Here is a 16,557-nt window from a genome sequence, read left to right on the forward strand (position 1 = left end):
TCTGTCTGTGTATAATTTTAAACTAATTCACAAACCAGGGAAGGAAATGGGCCATGCTGATGGCCTCAGCAGACTACCACTGCCACCAATGGATCCAGATCCAGCTCCTGCTGCTAGAATACTGTCCATACAGGACATACCTGAGTTTTCCCTCCATGCAGGGGACATTGCTGCTGAAACTGCCACAGATAAAATACTTAGTAGAGTGTTGTCATGGGTATACACGTGCTGGTTGGAAAAAAGTCCAGGCTCTGAATTTCAAAGATTTTTGTCAGGAGATATGAGTTGTCTGCACATAAAGGGTGAATTTTATGGGGGGACAGAGTCATAATTCCCCACTTGCCTTAGAGACAGGGTCTTACAATCCTTACATGAAGGCCATCCAGGCATTGTCAGAATGAAAGCCTTAGCTAGAAGCTACCTTTGGTGGCCTGGCCTTGATAAGGCCATCAAGGGTCAAGTCCATGGTTGTTATACATGCCAGCAATCAAGGCCTGAAATGCCACAGGCCCCAGTTCACAGGTGGGAGGAAACACACACTGCCTGGTCTAGGATTCACATAGACTATGCTGGGCCTTTTCAGGGGCAGCTTTTCCTGATAGTAGTGGATAGCCACTCAAAATGGCTGGAAGTAATTCCAGTTTCTAACATGACTACTGCTAGGACCATCCAGGTGCTGAGAAAACTCTTTGCAACACATGGGTTGCCTGATGTCTTAGTTTCTGACAATGGGGCCCAATTCACTGCTGCTGAATTTCAGGCTTTCCTAATCTCATCAGACATGCAATGTCTGCACCTTTTCATCGATCTTCTAATGGTCAAGCTGAACACATGGTGAGGACAATGAAGGAGGCACTCAAGCGCATTGTTACAGGTGACTGGCATCACAGATTGACAGATTTTTTACTCTGCCAGCATTCTACACCCTGCACGGCCACAGGTAAAAGTCCTGTGGAACTACGTTGGGGGAGGTGTTTGATTACTAAACTGGACAGGTTGCATCCAGACAGAGTGGCAGCAGAAGCCTCTCGACCCAAGCCTCCAAGGGGGCTGCACATGGGCGATTGGGTTTGGGCCAGGAACTATGGTCAAGGGAATTTATGGGTTCCTGGTCAAATAACCAAGGCATCCGAACCCCTATCTTATGAAGTGGGGTTGGAGGGAGGACGAGTTGTCAGAAGACACATTGATCAACTCAGGAAAAGGTTTTCAGAATGGCCAGTAAGTGAGGACTGCGTCATAAGTCCCTCCCAAGGTCCTCAAACTTGCAACCAAGCCAGCCCTCACTTGAACCACCAGGGTTTTTTCTTCTCAGCGGAGATGGAATCTGAGGAAGAACCGGGTAGCACGGGAGCGCAACATGGAACCCCTGACAAAGTGAGCCAGCTGAACCTCAGCAACCGCTGTGGCTACTCTGCAGAACAGACTGACTCTGGGGTGGGCCAACCTGGTGAGGCCAGCCAGAGCATTTCGATTCCCCTTGACACTGGAGCACAAAGGGACATGGGTCTACCCAGCCCACTGGGTAAGCTGGTAGACCACAAAGTGATAGGAACTCCAAGATGTTCCTCTAGGCCACACAAGCCTCCTGCGTACCTCACAGATTACATTGTAAAATAAAGTGATGCATAGTGTTGTAAAACTGTACCATTAACTACAGAAACTTGTGCATTGTGAAACTGCCATTACTACAATGTAAGCCTCTTCATGAGATGTTGTTTAATCTCATTGTAGCCACAGTGAACTTATTATTATTTATTATTTTTATTATTATTTTATTATTATCACTACAGTTGTATGTGAGTTCATTAATAAGTCTTGACAGCTGTAAAGTCTAAATCACGGTTGCCATAGTCTGATCTAAGGGGGGAGGGGTGTTATGTACTGAGCTTGTGGTGTTACACCACGTGTGTTGCTGGAGTGGCTAACGGCTCCCCAGTAACCTAGACAAGCTGTCTCCGGTCCTGTAATTGGCTAGCCCCAGGCGACAAGAGTGGGTTCAAACCTATTGGCTGCCGCCTAGGGTCTAGACTATATATTGTGGCTGGTTGCAGCCCAAGCTTCAGTACAGTTCCAGCTAGAATAAAGAATGAGTTATCTTGTACTCAGCCTTGTGTCTTCCTTCCTGCACCAAAGAGCTCATGACTTAACAGTATGCATCTATGAGGCTGCAGGTTGCCCACTTGTATGTATATTAGTGCAACATAAATCCCTGGTTTAAGATCCTCGGAGCTGTTTTTTTGGAAGAACAGTTGCATCAATGTTGTGCATGACATGTAGAATTCTTGAATGCAGAGAAAAACACAGCCTAAAACAGCATAGGTATGTGAAAGCTAACACTGAAAACGCGTTAAAGTTTGACCGCTTCCTCCTTCCTTTATGTATTCAAGATGGAGAGTGATTAATATTTATATGTTACTTATATGTAAGGGTGTAGGTCTATACGTATGTTGTATATAGTATGTTTAAATGTGTGTTATGTATGTATACACCTTGAGAGCAAGCAACTAAATTTCATTTTTAATGTGTTTCATTGTGCCCATAGTAAAAAAGGACAATAAAGGTTATCTGTCTATCCATCTATCTTTAGTGAGCTAGTGCCAGTTTTGTGAATCTTAATTTTCAAAATTGGTACTGGAAATGAAATATCTCCCACATCTAATTCTTCACAGCTGTTAGACAAAACAAAACAAAATAAAATAAAATAAAATAAAATAAACTAGAAAGAGTGCAGAGAAGAGCAACAAAGATGATCAGGGGACCGGAGGCTAAAACATGTATGGAATGGTTGGTGGAATTGGGTATGTCTAGTCTAATGAAAGAGGGATGCGGTGGCTCAGTGGGTTAGGACGCTGAGCTTGTCGATCAGAAGGTCGGCAGTTTGGCAGGTCGAATTCTGAGTGCTATGTAACAGAGTGAGTGCCTGTTACTCATCCCAGCTTCTGCCAACCTAGCAGTTCGAAAGGACATAAAAATGCAAGTAGAAAAATAGGGACCAATACAGTGGGAAGGTAACAGTGTTCCGTGCGCCTTTGGTGTCCAGTCATGCCGGCCACATGACCACGGAGATGTCCTCGGACAAGCGAGATGTCCTCTTCGGCTTTGAAACGGAGATGAGCACTGGCCCCTAGAGTTGGAAACGACTAGCATGCATGTGCAGGGGAACTTTTACCTTTACCTTTAGTCTAATGAAGAGAAGGGTGAGGGGGAAACATGATAGCAGTGTTCCAATATCTCAGGGGCTGCCACAATGAAGAAGGAGTCAAGCTATTCTCCAAAGCACCTGAAGGCAGGACAAGAAGCAACAGATGGAAACCTAACAGAGAAGCAACCTAGATCTAAGGAGAAAGTTAGAACAATTAATCAGTGGAACAACTTGCCTCCAGAAGCTGTGAATGCTCCAACACTGGACATTTTTAAGAAGAGACTGGACAGCATTTTGTCTGAAATGCTATAGGGTTTCCTGCTTGAGCAGGGGGGTAGACTAGATGACTTCCAAGGTCCCTTCCACCACCATCACCACCACCACCACCACCACCACCACCATCATCATCATCATCATCATCATCATCATCATCATCATCATCATTATTATTATTATACCTCAAGCCCCAAATATTTGTAAGTTTGTTGTAGATTGGAAACTTTATTGCTTCTTTTCTTATTTGAAGATCTATGCTGGACATCTTACTTAGTGGCAATTATAAATAAGAACAATTACTGCATGCCTGAATGACAAATCATCATATTTGGATTCATCAGTTTGTTAATTTTTAGAAATAATTACTTGGTAGTTTGGAGGCCTTAAAAAGTATTTCTCTCTGTCTGTCTCTCTGTCTCTCTGTCTCTCTGTCTCTGTCTCTCTGTCTCTCTGTCTCTCTGTCTCTGTCTCTCTCTCTCTGTCTCTCTCTCTCTCTGTCTCTCTCTCTCTCTGTCTCTCTGTCTCTCTGTCTCTCTCTCTCTCTGTCTCTCTCTGTCTCTCTCTCTCTGTCTCTCTCTCTGTCTCTCTGTCTCTCTCTCTCTCTCTCTGTCTCTCTCTGTCTCTCTCTGTCTCTCTCTGTCTCTCTCTCTCTCTCTCTCTCTCTATATATATATATATATATATATATATATATGTATTCTGTTGATTTTTTTAACCCATTAAATTAGTAACTCAAGAATAGATTATACCATCAGTAGGGTCAAGCAGTATCTGTTTATCTGACTTGTGCTATTTTAGATTGTAGGCAGAGGACTGCAGTCTGAATTCTCTCTTCTGACAATTAGAAATCTTTTAAAAAGCAAGATTCCACCTAGTTGGGAGATGTTCAAGAATGGAATCAGTAGCCTAAAGGTGTCCCCCATCTGAGTTTTCAAGAAGAGGCTTGGTTCCTTCTGTTGGGAATGTGCTCCAGATCTTAATCTCCTGCATCTAGCAAGTTTGTATGGACTATTAGATTTCCTCAGAATCTTTTCTTTAACGTAACCCTCTCCATTATTCACCCCTTAAGAGGCTGTCTCTTATGGTCGCATCATATTTTTCCGCCATTCAGCCTTCTTTTTGTTGTTGCATAATTGGTCTTTCTTTGTAGAGAATGTAATTGGTTGTGTCTGTAGCATAAGTTGTAATTATCATTCTCAGAACAGAATAATGATTATTTTGAGGTTTTCTATCTGGGTATTTAGCATCTTGTCCTAATTCTTGAAACACAGTGATATCTTAATCAATTCCATCTTAAGTGGTTAAACTTTTATTTTTATCAGCTTACAATGCTATTTGCAGCTTTGATGACACAGAAGTTATCAGAGGAGCTTATGAAACATTACAGTAATCTTTGCTTCTACATCTTGGTATTATTTGGTTGTATTATTCCAAATTGCTTCAAGTTTGCAGCTTTGATGCAAATAAGAAGGTTCTAAAGACAACATACAATCCTGTTTTTAAAAAGCCTGTGAAGGTGGTTTTTTGTTATTCAAAAGTTATCTAATGAAGTGGAACAGTGAGACAGTCAGCAGGGATAAAAGAAAGTGCCTCCTTAATCCTCGAAATCTGATGGTACAAGTTATAAGGATGGATTTTAACTTAAGCAGTTCAAAAAGAGTTAGAGAAGATAATGTAATCATCTGTCTCTGAACACTAATTGCTGGATGAAATGGGCAAGATAAAATTTTTGTATTCATTACCTTTTTGTGGGCTTTTCACAGATAACTACCTAGTTTCTCTAAGGATGGAGAGATTACTAAGAGTTGTTCTGATCTTGTACAATTTTTCATACCTTCTAAAAGATAATACAGATATTAAATGAGTGATCTTTAACCTGATGATGAAGGAGCAAGGAATATACAATTGTCCATAGTGATATTTTAGCCAAAATAGAAGCATTATTCCATAGCCTAACTATATTATGACTCAGTGATCTTTCCTGCATATATGCATGTATGTAATTACTTTACTTGCAACTGACAGATATGGAGGTCATGAACTGAGTTTTGCCTTGGCTATGTACCCTGCATAGAAATTATATGATGGATGGATGGATGGATAGATGGATGGATGGATGGATGGATGGAAGGAAGGAAGGATAGGTCTCCAGTATTGTTAACAAAATAACAGAAAAGAATATGGAACTGAAAGGGTTCAACTCCTACAGGAGACTCTATATCAGGGGTCCCCAACCCCCAGTCCATGGATCAGCACCAATTCATGGCATGCCAGCAACCATGTCATGCAAACAAGAGCCTTGGTGGAGCAGTGGGCTAATGCCTCCTTAAGTAACACCAGCTGCCTGCAATTAATGCAGGTTCAAGTCCCACCAGGCTCAAGGTTGACTCAGCCTTCCATCCTTCCAAGGTAGGTAAAATGAGGACCCAGATTGTTGGGGGCAATTAAGCTGACTTTGTAATAATGCCGCTTGGTGTGTGTGTGAAAGCCCTAATAAGCAGGCATATACATAGAATGAAGGCTACTGCTAAGCTTGTAAGCCGCCCTGAGTCTTTGGAGAAGGGCGGGATATAAATGTAATAAAAATAAAAATAAATAAATAAATAAATAAGTGAAGGCCCATCCACAGGATGCAGTACCCAAAACCACGCTCCCTGCAGGACACTGAAAAATAACCGGTTCAGTCTCTTCTTAAAAACATCCAGTGATGGATCACCCACCCACTTCTGAAGGCAAGCTGTTCTACTGGTTAATTGTTCTCACTGTTAAGAAATTTCTCCTTAGTTCTAGGTTGCTTCTTTTCTTGAATAGTAGTTATCCATTGGTTTGATCCATTGGTTTGTTGTTTGATTGCCTTAGGTGTACTTTTAAGTAAAAAAAATGTTCTTTATCTCTCTCTCTCTCTTTTTAGGGGGTATTTTCGAATGTGTGGAATCTAGTCCAACTGGAGCAATGGGAGCAGAAGAATTGGCTTTCCGATTTGCTGTGAACACAATAAACCGAAACAGAACCCTGCTGCCAAATACTACACTAACATATGACACTCAGAAAATTAATCTCTATGATAGTTTTGAAGCATCTAAAAAAGGTATGTCTTAGAAAGTCTTGGAGCTTGGCTGCCAGACATTTGGGTAGTTTAAATGTTTAATAGAATAAAGAGGCAAGCAAAGTCAGCAAATCCAGAAATCTGTTTAATGAGAGTTCACACCAGGCCAGCGTGATCAAAATACAGCTCAGTGAAGTGCCACATGTGTGTTGCAGTTTCTACCACACATCAGTGATGCAAAATGCTAAGCCACCATTATTCATTCATTCTTGATAACAATCTAGGCTGCCAAAGTTCAATTATAAAAAGAGGTGAGAAAAATGAAATTTTCTGATTCAGAAAGGTTTATTCAGTCATATTAATCTGCCTGACCCTTAAGATCAGTTGGAAAAATCAAGGCTTTTCAAAGCCGTACAGGAATGGGGAAAAAAAAACATTTTTCTGATGCAGCATTTAATATGTGGGATTTCCTGCATTCCAAACTTCAGATTTGATCATCTTCTGCATTGACTTATATTGCTGTTTAAATGATTAAGTGCTACAAGAGAAGGGAACTTGAGTCCTTCAGAGAATACTGAACTCCTAGAAATCCCAGTCAACATGATTAATAGTGATGTATGTCCAGGATTGTAATACTATAAGGCAAAATCTAAAGGACCCTTTAAAGCAAATTTCAGGGGGAAAAAAAAAGCTGTAAGATAGATATTATTGACATGCTGTTTGATTTTTTAAAATTTCCTTTATCCTATTTATTCATCATTCCTGACAGGTGGTCCTTCAACTTGTAAATATCTCCAAGCAAAGGAAAGTTCATTCACCTTCTAATGAATTTCTAAGGCAATCTGTTCCATTTTTGAACAAGTTTTGCTATTAGGACATTTTGATGTCAAACTGAAATCTGCATTCTTATAGTTTAAAACTTTTCTGGAACAACTCTGAGCTACTATTCCCTGCCCTCTGTGAGACAGTTCTTCCATATATCTTAAAATAAGTATTATATATCTCTGGATCTTTTGATTTCCAGGGTGAAAAATTATATTATCTTTAATGCTTTCTGACAGGTTTTTCATCCAAAGTTGTTAGCATCTTGGTCAATCTTCTCTGGATAAGGTTTTATGTTCCCACTAAACTGCAATGCCTAGAAAAGAATGCAGTATTTTTACCCAAGATCTGACCAAGGCAAAGTGGAAATGAAAAATGATTCCTTTTGATCCTGACATTGTAATTCTAGTGATTCAACCTACAGTTAATTATGCTTTTCTGCAGGGATATTACACTGGTGGCTGATATTCAGCTTGCGATCCAAGATATATAGATTAATTTTACACGTTGGCTGTCCAGTACAACCCCCTTTATGTCTTTGATATTTTCTACTCAACAGTTAATTTTTGCTTTTTTTCCTGATTAAATTTATCTTACTTGGTTTCTGGTTACTTGGTTTAAAATGGTTTCTGCTCATTTCTTCTGCTTTTTCTAACTTCCCTGCTATTCCTGCTTCTTTACATCATTTAAAATTTTAATAATACTTTAAATTTTCTTTTTTTGGTAACATTTTTTCTAACACTATCCGAACAGTTTATAAATTTGCTGAATATCAAAGTCCTATGATGGAGTTCTGTGTTATGCTGTTTGACATTCCAGCTTGACATGGAATCATTGAAATATGCCTGTTGGATATGATTGTTCAACCAACACAAAATAGAAGGAAAAAAGCAAAAGATAAAAATGTGTACATTGTCAAAGAAATATTTCTCTATCATTATTTTGAAAGCAATAAAAGTATAATAAAAAACATAAAACAGAATAATCAGGGGGGTTTTATATACATCTTCATCCTAAATATAGCAATGCTTTCTTTCTAGCTTTCTTGTGGATGGAAGTATTTTTAGCTCCTTCAGGAAAATAGAAAAAAAATAATTTTAAGAACTCTTCTTACCCTACTTCAGATTTCAAGGTATTCAAAGAAATACACCAGCTTCAAAGAATATCTGTATACACATAGTATAGAAATACCTTCAGGCCAAAGATGGGGAATCTGTTGAAAAACTGTCCCTCCACTCCTGCTAATAGAAATCTCTGTTTCTTATAAATGGTGCAATGTTACAAATTATAAACCCACATCAATCATTATCTGCAAAATTACAGATAATGACCAGACGACAGCAAAAAAAGAAAAAAAAAAGAAAAAAATACACACAATATGGCTATTCCTTTGGAGATTTCAGTGTGTAATTCTGGAATTATAAACCTAGTGGCTGTCTATATTTTTTGCAAATAACCAGCAGCAAGGTAGAAAGTTAAAATAGCAATAAGTGCCCCATTGGAAGAACTGAAGAATGATGTTAGGATTGGATCATTATGGAGGGAATCTATCTATCTAGTCTCAAGGAGCTGATAATGACTCAATGACATGGAATTATAATCATTAACAGCTCTATATGTACCTATGTGGCTGGACACTATATTTTTCTTCTGGTGCCTTCTACAGGTAATCCCCCAGTAAAGAGCGTTCACTTAACGCTCGTTCAAAGTTATGTGATGAGCACCCCCTAATGTTTATGAGCAAGTCCTGAAGTTACAAATATTGCAGCACCACAGCAGTTGTTTGCCCTTATGAGTGATCACAGTGGCTCTGCAACATTTACCCTGGTTGTTCCCTTCCTCCCCACCCCCAACCCGCCTTTTCCTAGGCACCAGGTCTTCAATACTCACCCTGCAAAGATTGAGATATTTCGCCTTCTTGGCTGCTCCAGACCTTCGGTGCATTTGCAGAGAATGGAGGCCTAAAGTAACGCAAGATCATGGAAGATCAATGGGGCGAGATCTCACGCTACTGATCTCGTGTGATCTCATGGTACTTTTGGCCTTTGTTCTCTGCAACAGAGAATGAACTGAAGCTGGGGGATGCTTCCACATGCCTCCAGAATCTGGATTGGCCCAGATCTAAGGCCAGGGGAGGCTTCCATGCCTCTCTGTGGCCTGATCTGGGCTCCGGAGACCTTTTCCCTGGGGAATGCTTCTGCAGCCTCCCTGCAGCCCGATCAGGCCAGGAAAAGGCCTTCGAAGCCCAGATTGGTCTGCACAGGGTGTGTAGAAGCGTTCCCCGGCCTCAAATCCAGGTGACAGCAGACTGGAAAAGGCTTCCAGAGCCTGGATCGGGTGGCAGGGGGGTGCAAATTTTCCCCCAGCCTCAAATCTGGGCAGCAGCAGGAACCGTGGCAGAGAGTAGACGGCTCTTTTCCATGTGAGTTTGGTGTAGCAGGAAGGGAGGGGGAAGCATGTGGTATCTTAGTGGGTTGTGGAGGCCTTGGGGGGCCTGTTCCAGCACTAGGCCCTCCATGGCCTTCCCCACCCTGAGATACCTCATGTTCACTTAATGAGCCGCATGTGTTTTAACGAGCAAGGGATTGATCTTGTACCTTGAATGAGATGCACTCTATGAGTTTTCGAGTTATGAGTGGAATAGGCAGGCTCCATTACACTTGTAACTCAAGGACTACCTGAAGTCAGTCTTGACTCCTAGTAATTGCCTGGATAAATTTCTGCAGGTTTCTTGGTAAGATTTTTTTCCAGAAGTGGTTTGCTATTGCTTCCTCCCTAGGAAAAGAGATTGACTGGCCCAAGGTCACCCAGCTGGCTTTATGCCTAAGGCAGGAACTCAGAATCTCCCAATTTCTAGCCTGATGCCTTAATCACTACACCAAACTGACTCTCTTAACATGAATAATAATAAAATATAACACTCCCTTCCTTCCTTCCTTCCTTCCTTCCTTCCTTCCTTCCTTCCTTCCTTCCTTCCTTCCTTCCTTCCTTCCTTCCTTCCTCCCTCCCTCCCTCCCTCCCTCCTTCTGAAAAGAGTGTAAACATTAGTACTTATTATTTATGTAGTGTAAACTGCATTTCTTTTTTTCAGCTTGTGACCAGCTGTCATTGGGAGTAGCAGCTATTTTTGGCCCTTCCCATAGCTCTTCAGCAAATGCAGTGCAATCCATCTGCAATGCACTGGGGGTTCCACATATACAGACCCGCTGGAAGCATCAGGTTTCAGACAACAAAGACTCATTTTATGTCAGTCTTTATCCAGATTTTTCTTCACTCAGTCGTGCCATCCTTGACCTTGTGCAATTCTTCAAGTGGAAAACTGTCACAGTGGTTTATGATGACAGCACAGGTAAGCACAATTCTGATACTTACATTTGCAGATATTCTTAATACAATATGTATAATCCTTTAACTAACCTAAGAATGATAGCTTTGTGCATGTGATCCATTTGCCTGAAAATACAGTGAGATGTTGCAAACTATAACATCAAAATATTTTACATATATTCCTTCTACACAGAAAGCTATCAGTAAGTGTGCTATATTCTGTATATTTAATCTGCATCCACAGAGAAAAGGAGAGACAATTTTTCACCATAAATGTGTTTATCTAGGCATCTTGACTGAAGAAAAACATATGAAAATTTCATGAGAGCTATCTTTTGCTATCTCAGCTGAAAAACAAATCAGAAAGAATTTGTAGTACCTAGAGTAGAATCTCTTTTATAAACCACCTTGTGAACCCAGTTGTTCACATTTTATTGAAAGATTTATCATTTTAAACCTGCAATTTGTTTTTATAAAGGATATAAGCAAACGAGTTTTGACTTGCTTATCCATTGTATTGGGAGTGGGGATCAGAGAGGGAATTTCAAAATATTCAGTCACAAAAGGAGTTCCAACATGGACACGCTTTTCCGTTGGCTATGTACTGCCATTTATCTCTCTGTGTTAAACACATCTGTCTCTGACCATGAAAACCAAGCTTCACCCATGGAGTTCTGTTTGGCTTGAAAAAGATCTCAAATTCACACTGGAGATACCAAGTTGAGTTCTTAGCATATCTAAGTGTGAGAAAGAGTCTGGCTAGGAATTAGAAGGAAAGGACCACTTCAAAGAAAAACAAGAAAATCCAGTTGCCTCTTGAAAAAGCACCTTTGGGACACTCTATTTAATCACCTGCTTATGGAGATTCCTTTTATTATAGTAAATGTTCATATTATAAGGGCACACATATCTTCAGGAGTTGGAGAAATGATTAAGTACGAGTTATGGCATTGCAACAAATATGTGCTATGTCACTGCAACACAGACATCATCCCTTTGGCTTGTGTGTGAAATATTGGGCTACACGTTTGAAATAATGAGGTTTGTATTGTGATAGCCTTGTGAGGTAGTCCAGATAAGAAGCACAACCAGGAATACTAGCTCTACATTTATTGTATGGCTATATTAAAAATATCTGGCAAGTATGAAAGTAATCTCTCTTATCCCAAGATCTCATTGAAGACAAATACGTGTCCCAGGATAATGTTGCAGATCAAATCTGGGTTGGTCACTGGGACCAGGGGTTTAGTCTTCCAAGTTTTGCACTCATGCTGGAGCCCATCCTCAGGGAACTTCTTTCTAGCAAAAGTTCCCTGCGGATAGGCTCCAGCATGAGTCCAAAAGCTCTGAAGACTAAATCTCTGGTCCCAGTGACTGACCCAGATTGGATCCTGTTAATATAGACTTACAATAAAATAGATTTAGCTCATTTAGTTGTGTCTCCTATCTGGTTTGCCTGGGATGGTTGAAACATAGCAAGAGTGACTGATGCAATTCTTGGACCTCCAGGTTCTGGGGACTTAATTATCCTTGGTTCTGAAGGGAAAAGAACTACCCCATTTGGGTTATGTCAGCTTTCATCTCCTGGTTGAGGAATAGATTTCTAGAAATCCAACTTGTGTACCAATTATGCCAATTTTTGGATTGACAGTTCCTGTTTATGGTCTTAGTCACCACACAAGTAAACAATTATAACACATTCAATATGGGGCTGTTGTTGCCAAGAAACTACAACTGGTCCAGAATTAAGTGGCATGGGCAGTGATGAACAGGTCTTACAATGCGCATATAATATGTCTTCTTTGTGAGTTGTGCTGATTACAGATACATTTCCAAATACAATTCAAGAAGTTGGTTATTACCTATAAAGCCCTACATGACATAGGGACTAATTATCGGAGGGGCCTTATGTTTTCCACACTATCTGTTTATTCTGTAGAAAGCAAGATGGTTTGCTTTAGATTTTATCAATTAAGCAACATCATCCAGTAAATAGTGGATGTGGACCCTGTGTGTTGTGGCGCCTGCCCTGTGGAACAGCAGCCCCTCAAAACTCATTTGACTGAACTTCAAGTGTACCTTGGGTTTAACTTGTGGCCTTGGGTTAATGTATCTGGCAATCTCCTCTATGCTGAGGGTGATGTAAGAAAGTAATTGATATCTTTGGTGTTATAATTTTTTGGAACATTTCTAGGTAATACATGCACACATAAGTACACCACAAACAGACAAACATGCATGTGTGTGTGCTCACACACACATATAAACTCTCTCACACAAACACACACAGTGAATTTCTTGGAAAGATCCCTTTGGCCAAATCTTCAGCTGTTTAATCAGTAAAGCTTGCATATAATATCTTATATTAACATTGTAGTATAAATGCTTTAGAGGAAACAGATTGTTATAAACAATTTATGGATCCGAGCATGGCACAAACCTGCACAGATAAAAAACTGCTCTGTAGTCTGAGGTATAATATAAATAATTAATAATATTAAATAGTCTGATTTATGAGTACTTTTTATTTCATGTTAACCACATAAGCATCCATTATGGGAGCGATAAACTATAGTTATAACAAAGGGTCTTTATCTGTTATGCTATTTTATTTTTAATGAGTGTCTTGACTAACATACTATTCATCAACTCTCTGAAAATGAGATCTTACTATCAGGGGGAACTGGCTGAATCAGTGATGTGCATAAGATCTAAAGATATATTTCAAGAATATTAGCTCTGCAGTCAAGGAAAAGTATGTGGTATTTTGTTCATCAACAGATTTATCTGTCCATTTGAATCTGTATTCCAGGCTGATATTTTCAACAGCAGATGTTGTCAACAACATAAATTTTATCCCTAAGAAGGATTTTGCAAATTTTTATGAGGACTGATCAATTGGATGGTCATTCATGAATAAGTATACTTAGCAATTTTTGTTTATGGTTTTGTAGATACAGATTGTGTTCTGAAGGAATCTCATAGGTAGGATGTCGAAATTCTTGATAGAATGGCCTTCAATCATCCCCCTCTCCCTCCATCTTAGATTCCCTCATTGAGAATTAGTGAGGCAGAACTTTGAGCTAAGATTCAAATTCTCATCACAAATATCCATAGGATATTCACTACAGAAGTTTTTGTGACTATCCTAAAAATGCCTGTTTTTTGTTTAAATGTAACATGATGAAAATCCATGAAAACAAATATTAGCTATTGTCTAATTCAGGTACAGTGTCCTTGTTTCTACTGAAATCCAGTTTTGACTTTAAATCAATAACATGAAACTAACTAGCTGATTTTGGGCTAGTCCCTCTTTCTCAACCCTGGGAAGGAGGCCAGGATAAATCATTTTTGAAATCTTGCTAGAAAAACTTCAGGGACTTGTCCAAGCAGTTTCCAGGACACAACATTGACTTGCAGGCATGAAATCAATCAATCAATTGAAAAATAATGCTGTATAATTCTCCTAATTAGAAGGCTTCTTTTTTTTGAAGTTAATGCTAACTAAATTTGGATGTAGACTATGTTTGCACAGAAACAATGTGAAAGTAGCACTTTTATGTCAGTGTGGTTAGTGTTTTGCCAGGGGAGTGAACTCCTCAAATTGTGTGGAGAGATTCTGCATGTGAAATATGTCCTTTTGCACTGAGCGTTGGCTCCTGCCACATAAATGTTTCCCTTTAGAGAGAGGTACAGTACATTGCCTGAGAACTAATTGCTGCATGTGGCACACAGGGACACAAAATCTGTGAATGGTGTGACCTCCAAAAGCTGTCACTACAATGTGGCTTTTAATGTGAGGAGTGAAAGGAGAGAAAGAAAGAGAGACTTTACAAATTTGACTGGATAGTAATAATTGTGTATTTAATTTTAATTACATTTAATTATAATCAAAATGAATTCAGATATAGTTTTCTTCTCTAGCAGCTCAAAGACCAAGGCCTGACTCTAGCCAAGAAACAGTTGCATCCTTCTGCTGTAAATGGACAAGGATCAATTTATCACATTAAAAATGTTAATACAAATGGGGGCTGCTGACTATTTATAGAATTTAATAAATTCTCATATGTAGGAATAATCTAAACAAGTATATTTAGCAGATTTGCCAAAAGTAAAGAGCTAAATATTTTTTCCGGGGAAACTGCTTAACTAATTGCATTGAAAGGGTTTAGTCATATATTTTATGACAGGAAAAGAAAACAAACAAATCTCATGTATGTAGCTAGCTTCAGAATCTAAAAAAAATGAGTTATTAAAATTAAAATATTGAAATTATCCTCAGCTGAATTGTGCAATCTGAAATTAGTTTTATTTCCCCCTTTTTATATCTAGTTTTGTGCATGGTATTGCAGATATATTCTTTGATGAAACACTGATATACACATATCTGCATTCAGCAGCTTTAAATCTATATGTATTAACACTGAAGTCTCAAATTTTAAATGTTTTAGCAAGGCATAAATGCATGTCAACTAAGATGCGAATGAACTGAAGAAATAGAAGTAACTTGCTTTGGCATGTCAGTTTTAAAAAAAACTTTTAAGTAAGGCCCAAATAGGAATGGATTTAACTGTCTGATTCCAGCTCAAATCAATTTTGTACCTATCCATAAATATGTGTTCATGTTATTTCAAAATGAGCCTATACTGTTATGAAAACATTAATTTTGAGTGTTATTTTTTAAATATGCTTTCTATACTCCTTTAAAGACATTTTTTGTACATGTTTTTCACCAGATTGTCATTGTATGTGTATTTTATTCTCAAATGCACCTTATTATTAGATACATTTCAGTACATCATCTGATTAGAGAACCACACTTAAAAATTGGACTGAGGTGACTTCCAGGAAATCAAAGATGGTTCTGCTGAGAATAGAGCTGATGACTGCGATGGAAGAAGGAGCCAGTGAATGGACTGGCTTCTCAGAATTCCTCTCCATATAAGGAGAAGACCTGGATTGCTTACAAGTTCTCATAACAGCTGTTTCCTGGGAGGAGACTATAAGATAATGATCTCTGGTGGGTTTAGATCTCAGGAAGACAATGAATTGCCATCTATGCCAAAGCCACAATGGGCAGCTTCAAAAGGACACTGGGTTTGCTTACAGTACTTCCTCTCTCAATCTCTTCTCTGGAAATTGCATGTTAGCTTCTTTTGGGATAGTAGGAACCTTCAGAATGCAAATTTCATTGTAGTGGGTGAGTCTCCTTCAATCCTTAGTGAAAGATGCTTTTATGCAAGTTTGAGGACTTCAAAAAACCTTATTTTTTGAATAAACAGCAACAGGGTGTTTAGAACATTGATTCAGGAAAGTTATAAATGGATTATGGGGATATGAAATAAGATTTGAAATTAATATAGCTAGCTGAATAAGAAGCATGTCAGAAAGTCCAAATCTTATCATCTGCAAATAGATACATCTGAGCTCCCATTTTATCGTAGAAATATGATTATTGATAAGAGAAGATAACCTGTATTGTCAATTTTTTTACTGTGGGCACAACGGCACACATCAAAAATGAAATTTAGTTGCCTGCTCTCAAAGTGAAACACATACATGACACACACCTAACCATACTATATACACATACACTATAGATACTATATATTGGATCTGAGTTCTATTGCCAATGCTTCTGTGGCTTGGTTGAATAATAAAGCTGATAAAGGTCAACCCTACTTGGTAACTCTTAAAATTGTAATGAGATCTGAATCACAGCTCTTAAGTCATATCTGAGCATTCCATAAATATGTTCAATCATCTTACAAAAAACACACCCCAAATTTAAATTAATTAATAGTTGTTTTAAAAATTGTATATATCTAAAGAACAAATGGCTAGGGAAGGTTTATTAATTTTAATAAACTGTATAATATTTAACAGTTTTCTAATAAAGGTAAATATTTCTCATGTCTAGTTGTATCTGACTCTAGAGCAT

The 16,557-nt window shown here is 38.8% G+C and overlaps 1 protein-coding gene across 1 annotated transcript in view; it reads left to right on the forward strand.

Moving 5' to 3' along the window:
- Positions 1–16,557, forward strand: part of GRIK2 (glutamate ionotropic receptor kainate type subunit 2) — a gene marked incomplete at both ends in the record, with an annotated part of 565,573 nt that overhangs the window by 202,224 nt on the left and 346,792 nt on the right. Inside the window, 2 exons of the mRNA XM_081312641.1 lie at positions 6,333–6,509; positions 10,381–10,638. Coding sequence (XP_081168767.1) covers positions 6,333–6,509; positions 10,381–10,638 — 435 coding nt within the window. The remainder of the gene's footprint in view (positions 1–6,332; positions 6,510–10,380; positions 10,639–16,557) is intronic.

The sequence above is a fragment of the Vipera berus genome (assembly GCF_964194415.1).
Source record: "Vipera berus genome assembly, chromosome: 1".
Lineage (NCBI taxonomy): Eukaryota > Metazoa > Chordata > Lepidosauria > Squamata > Viperidae > Vipera > Vipera berus.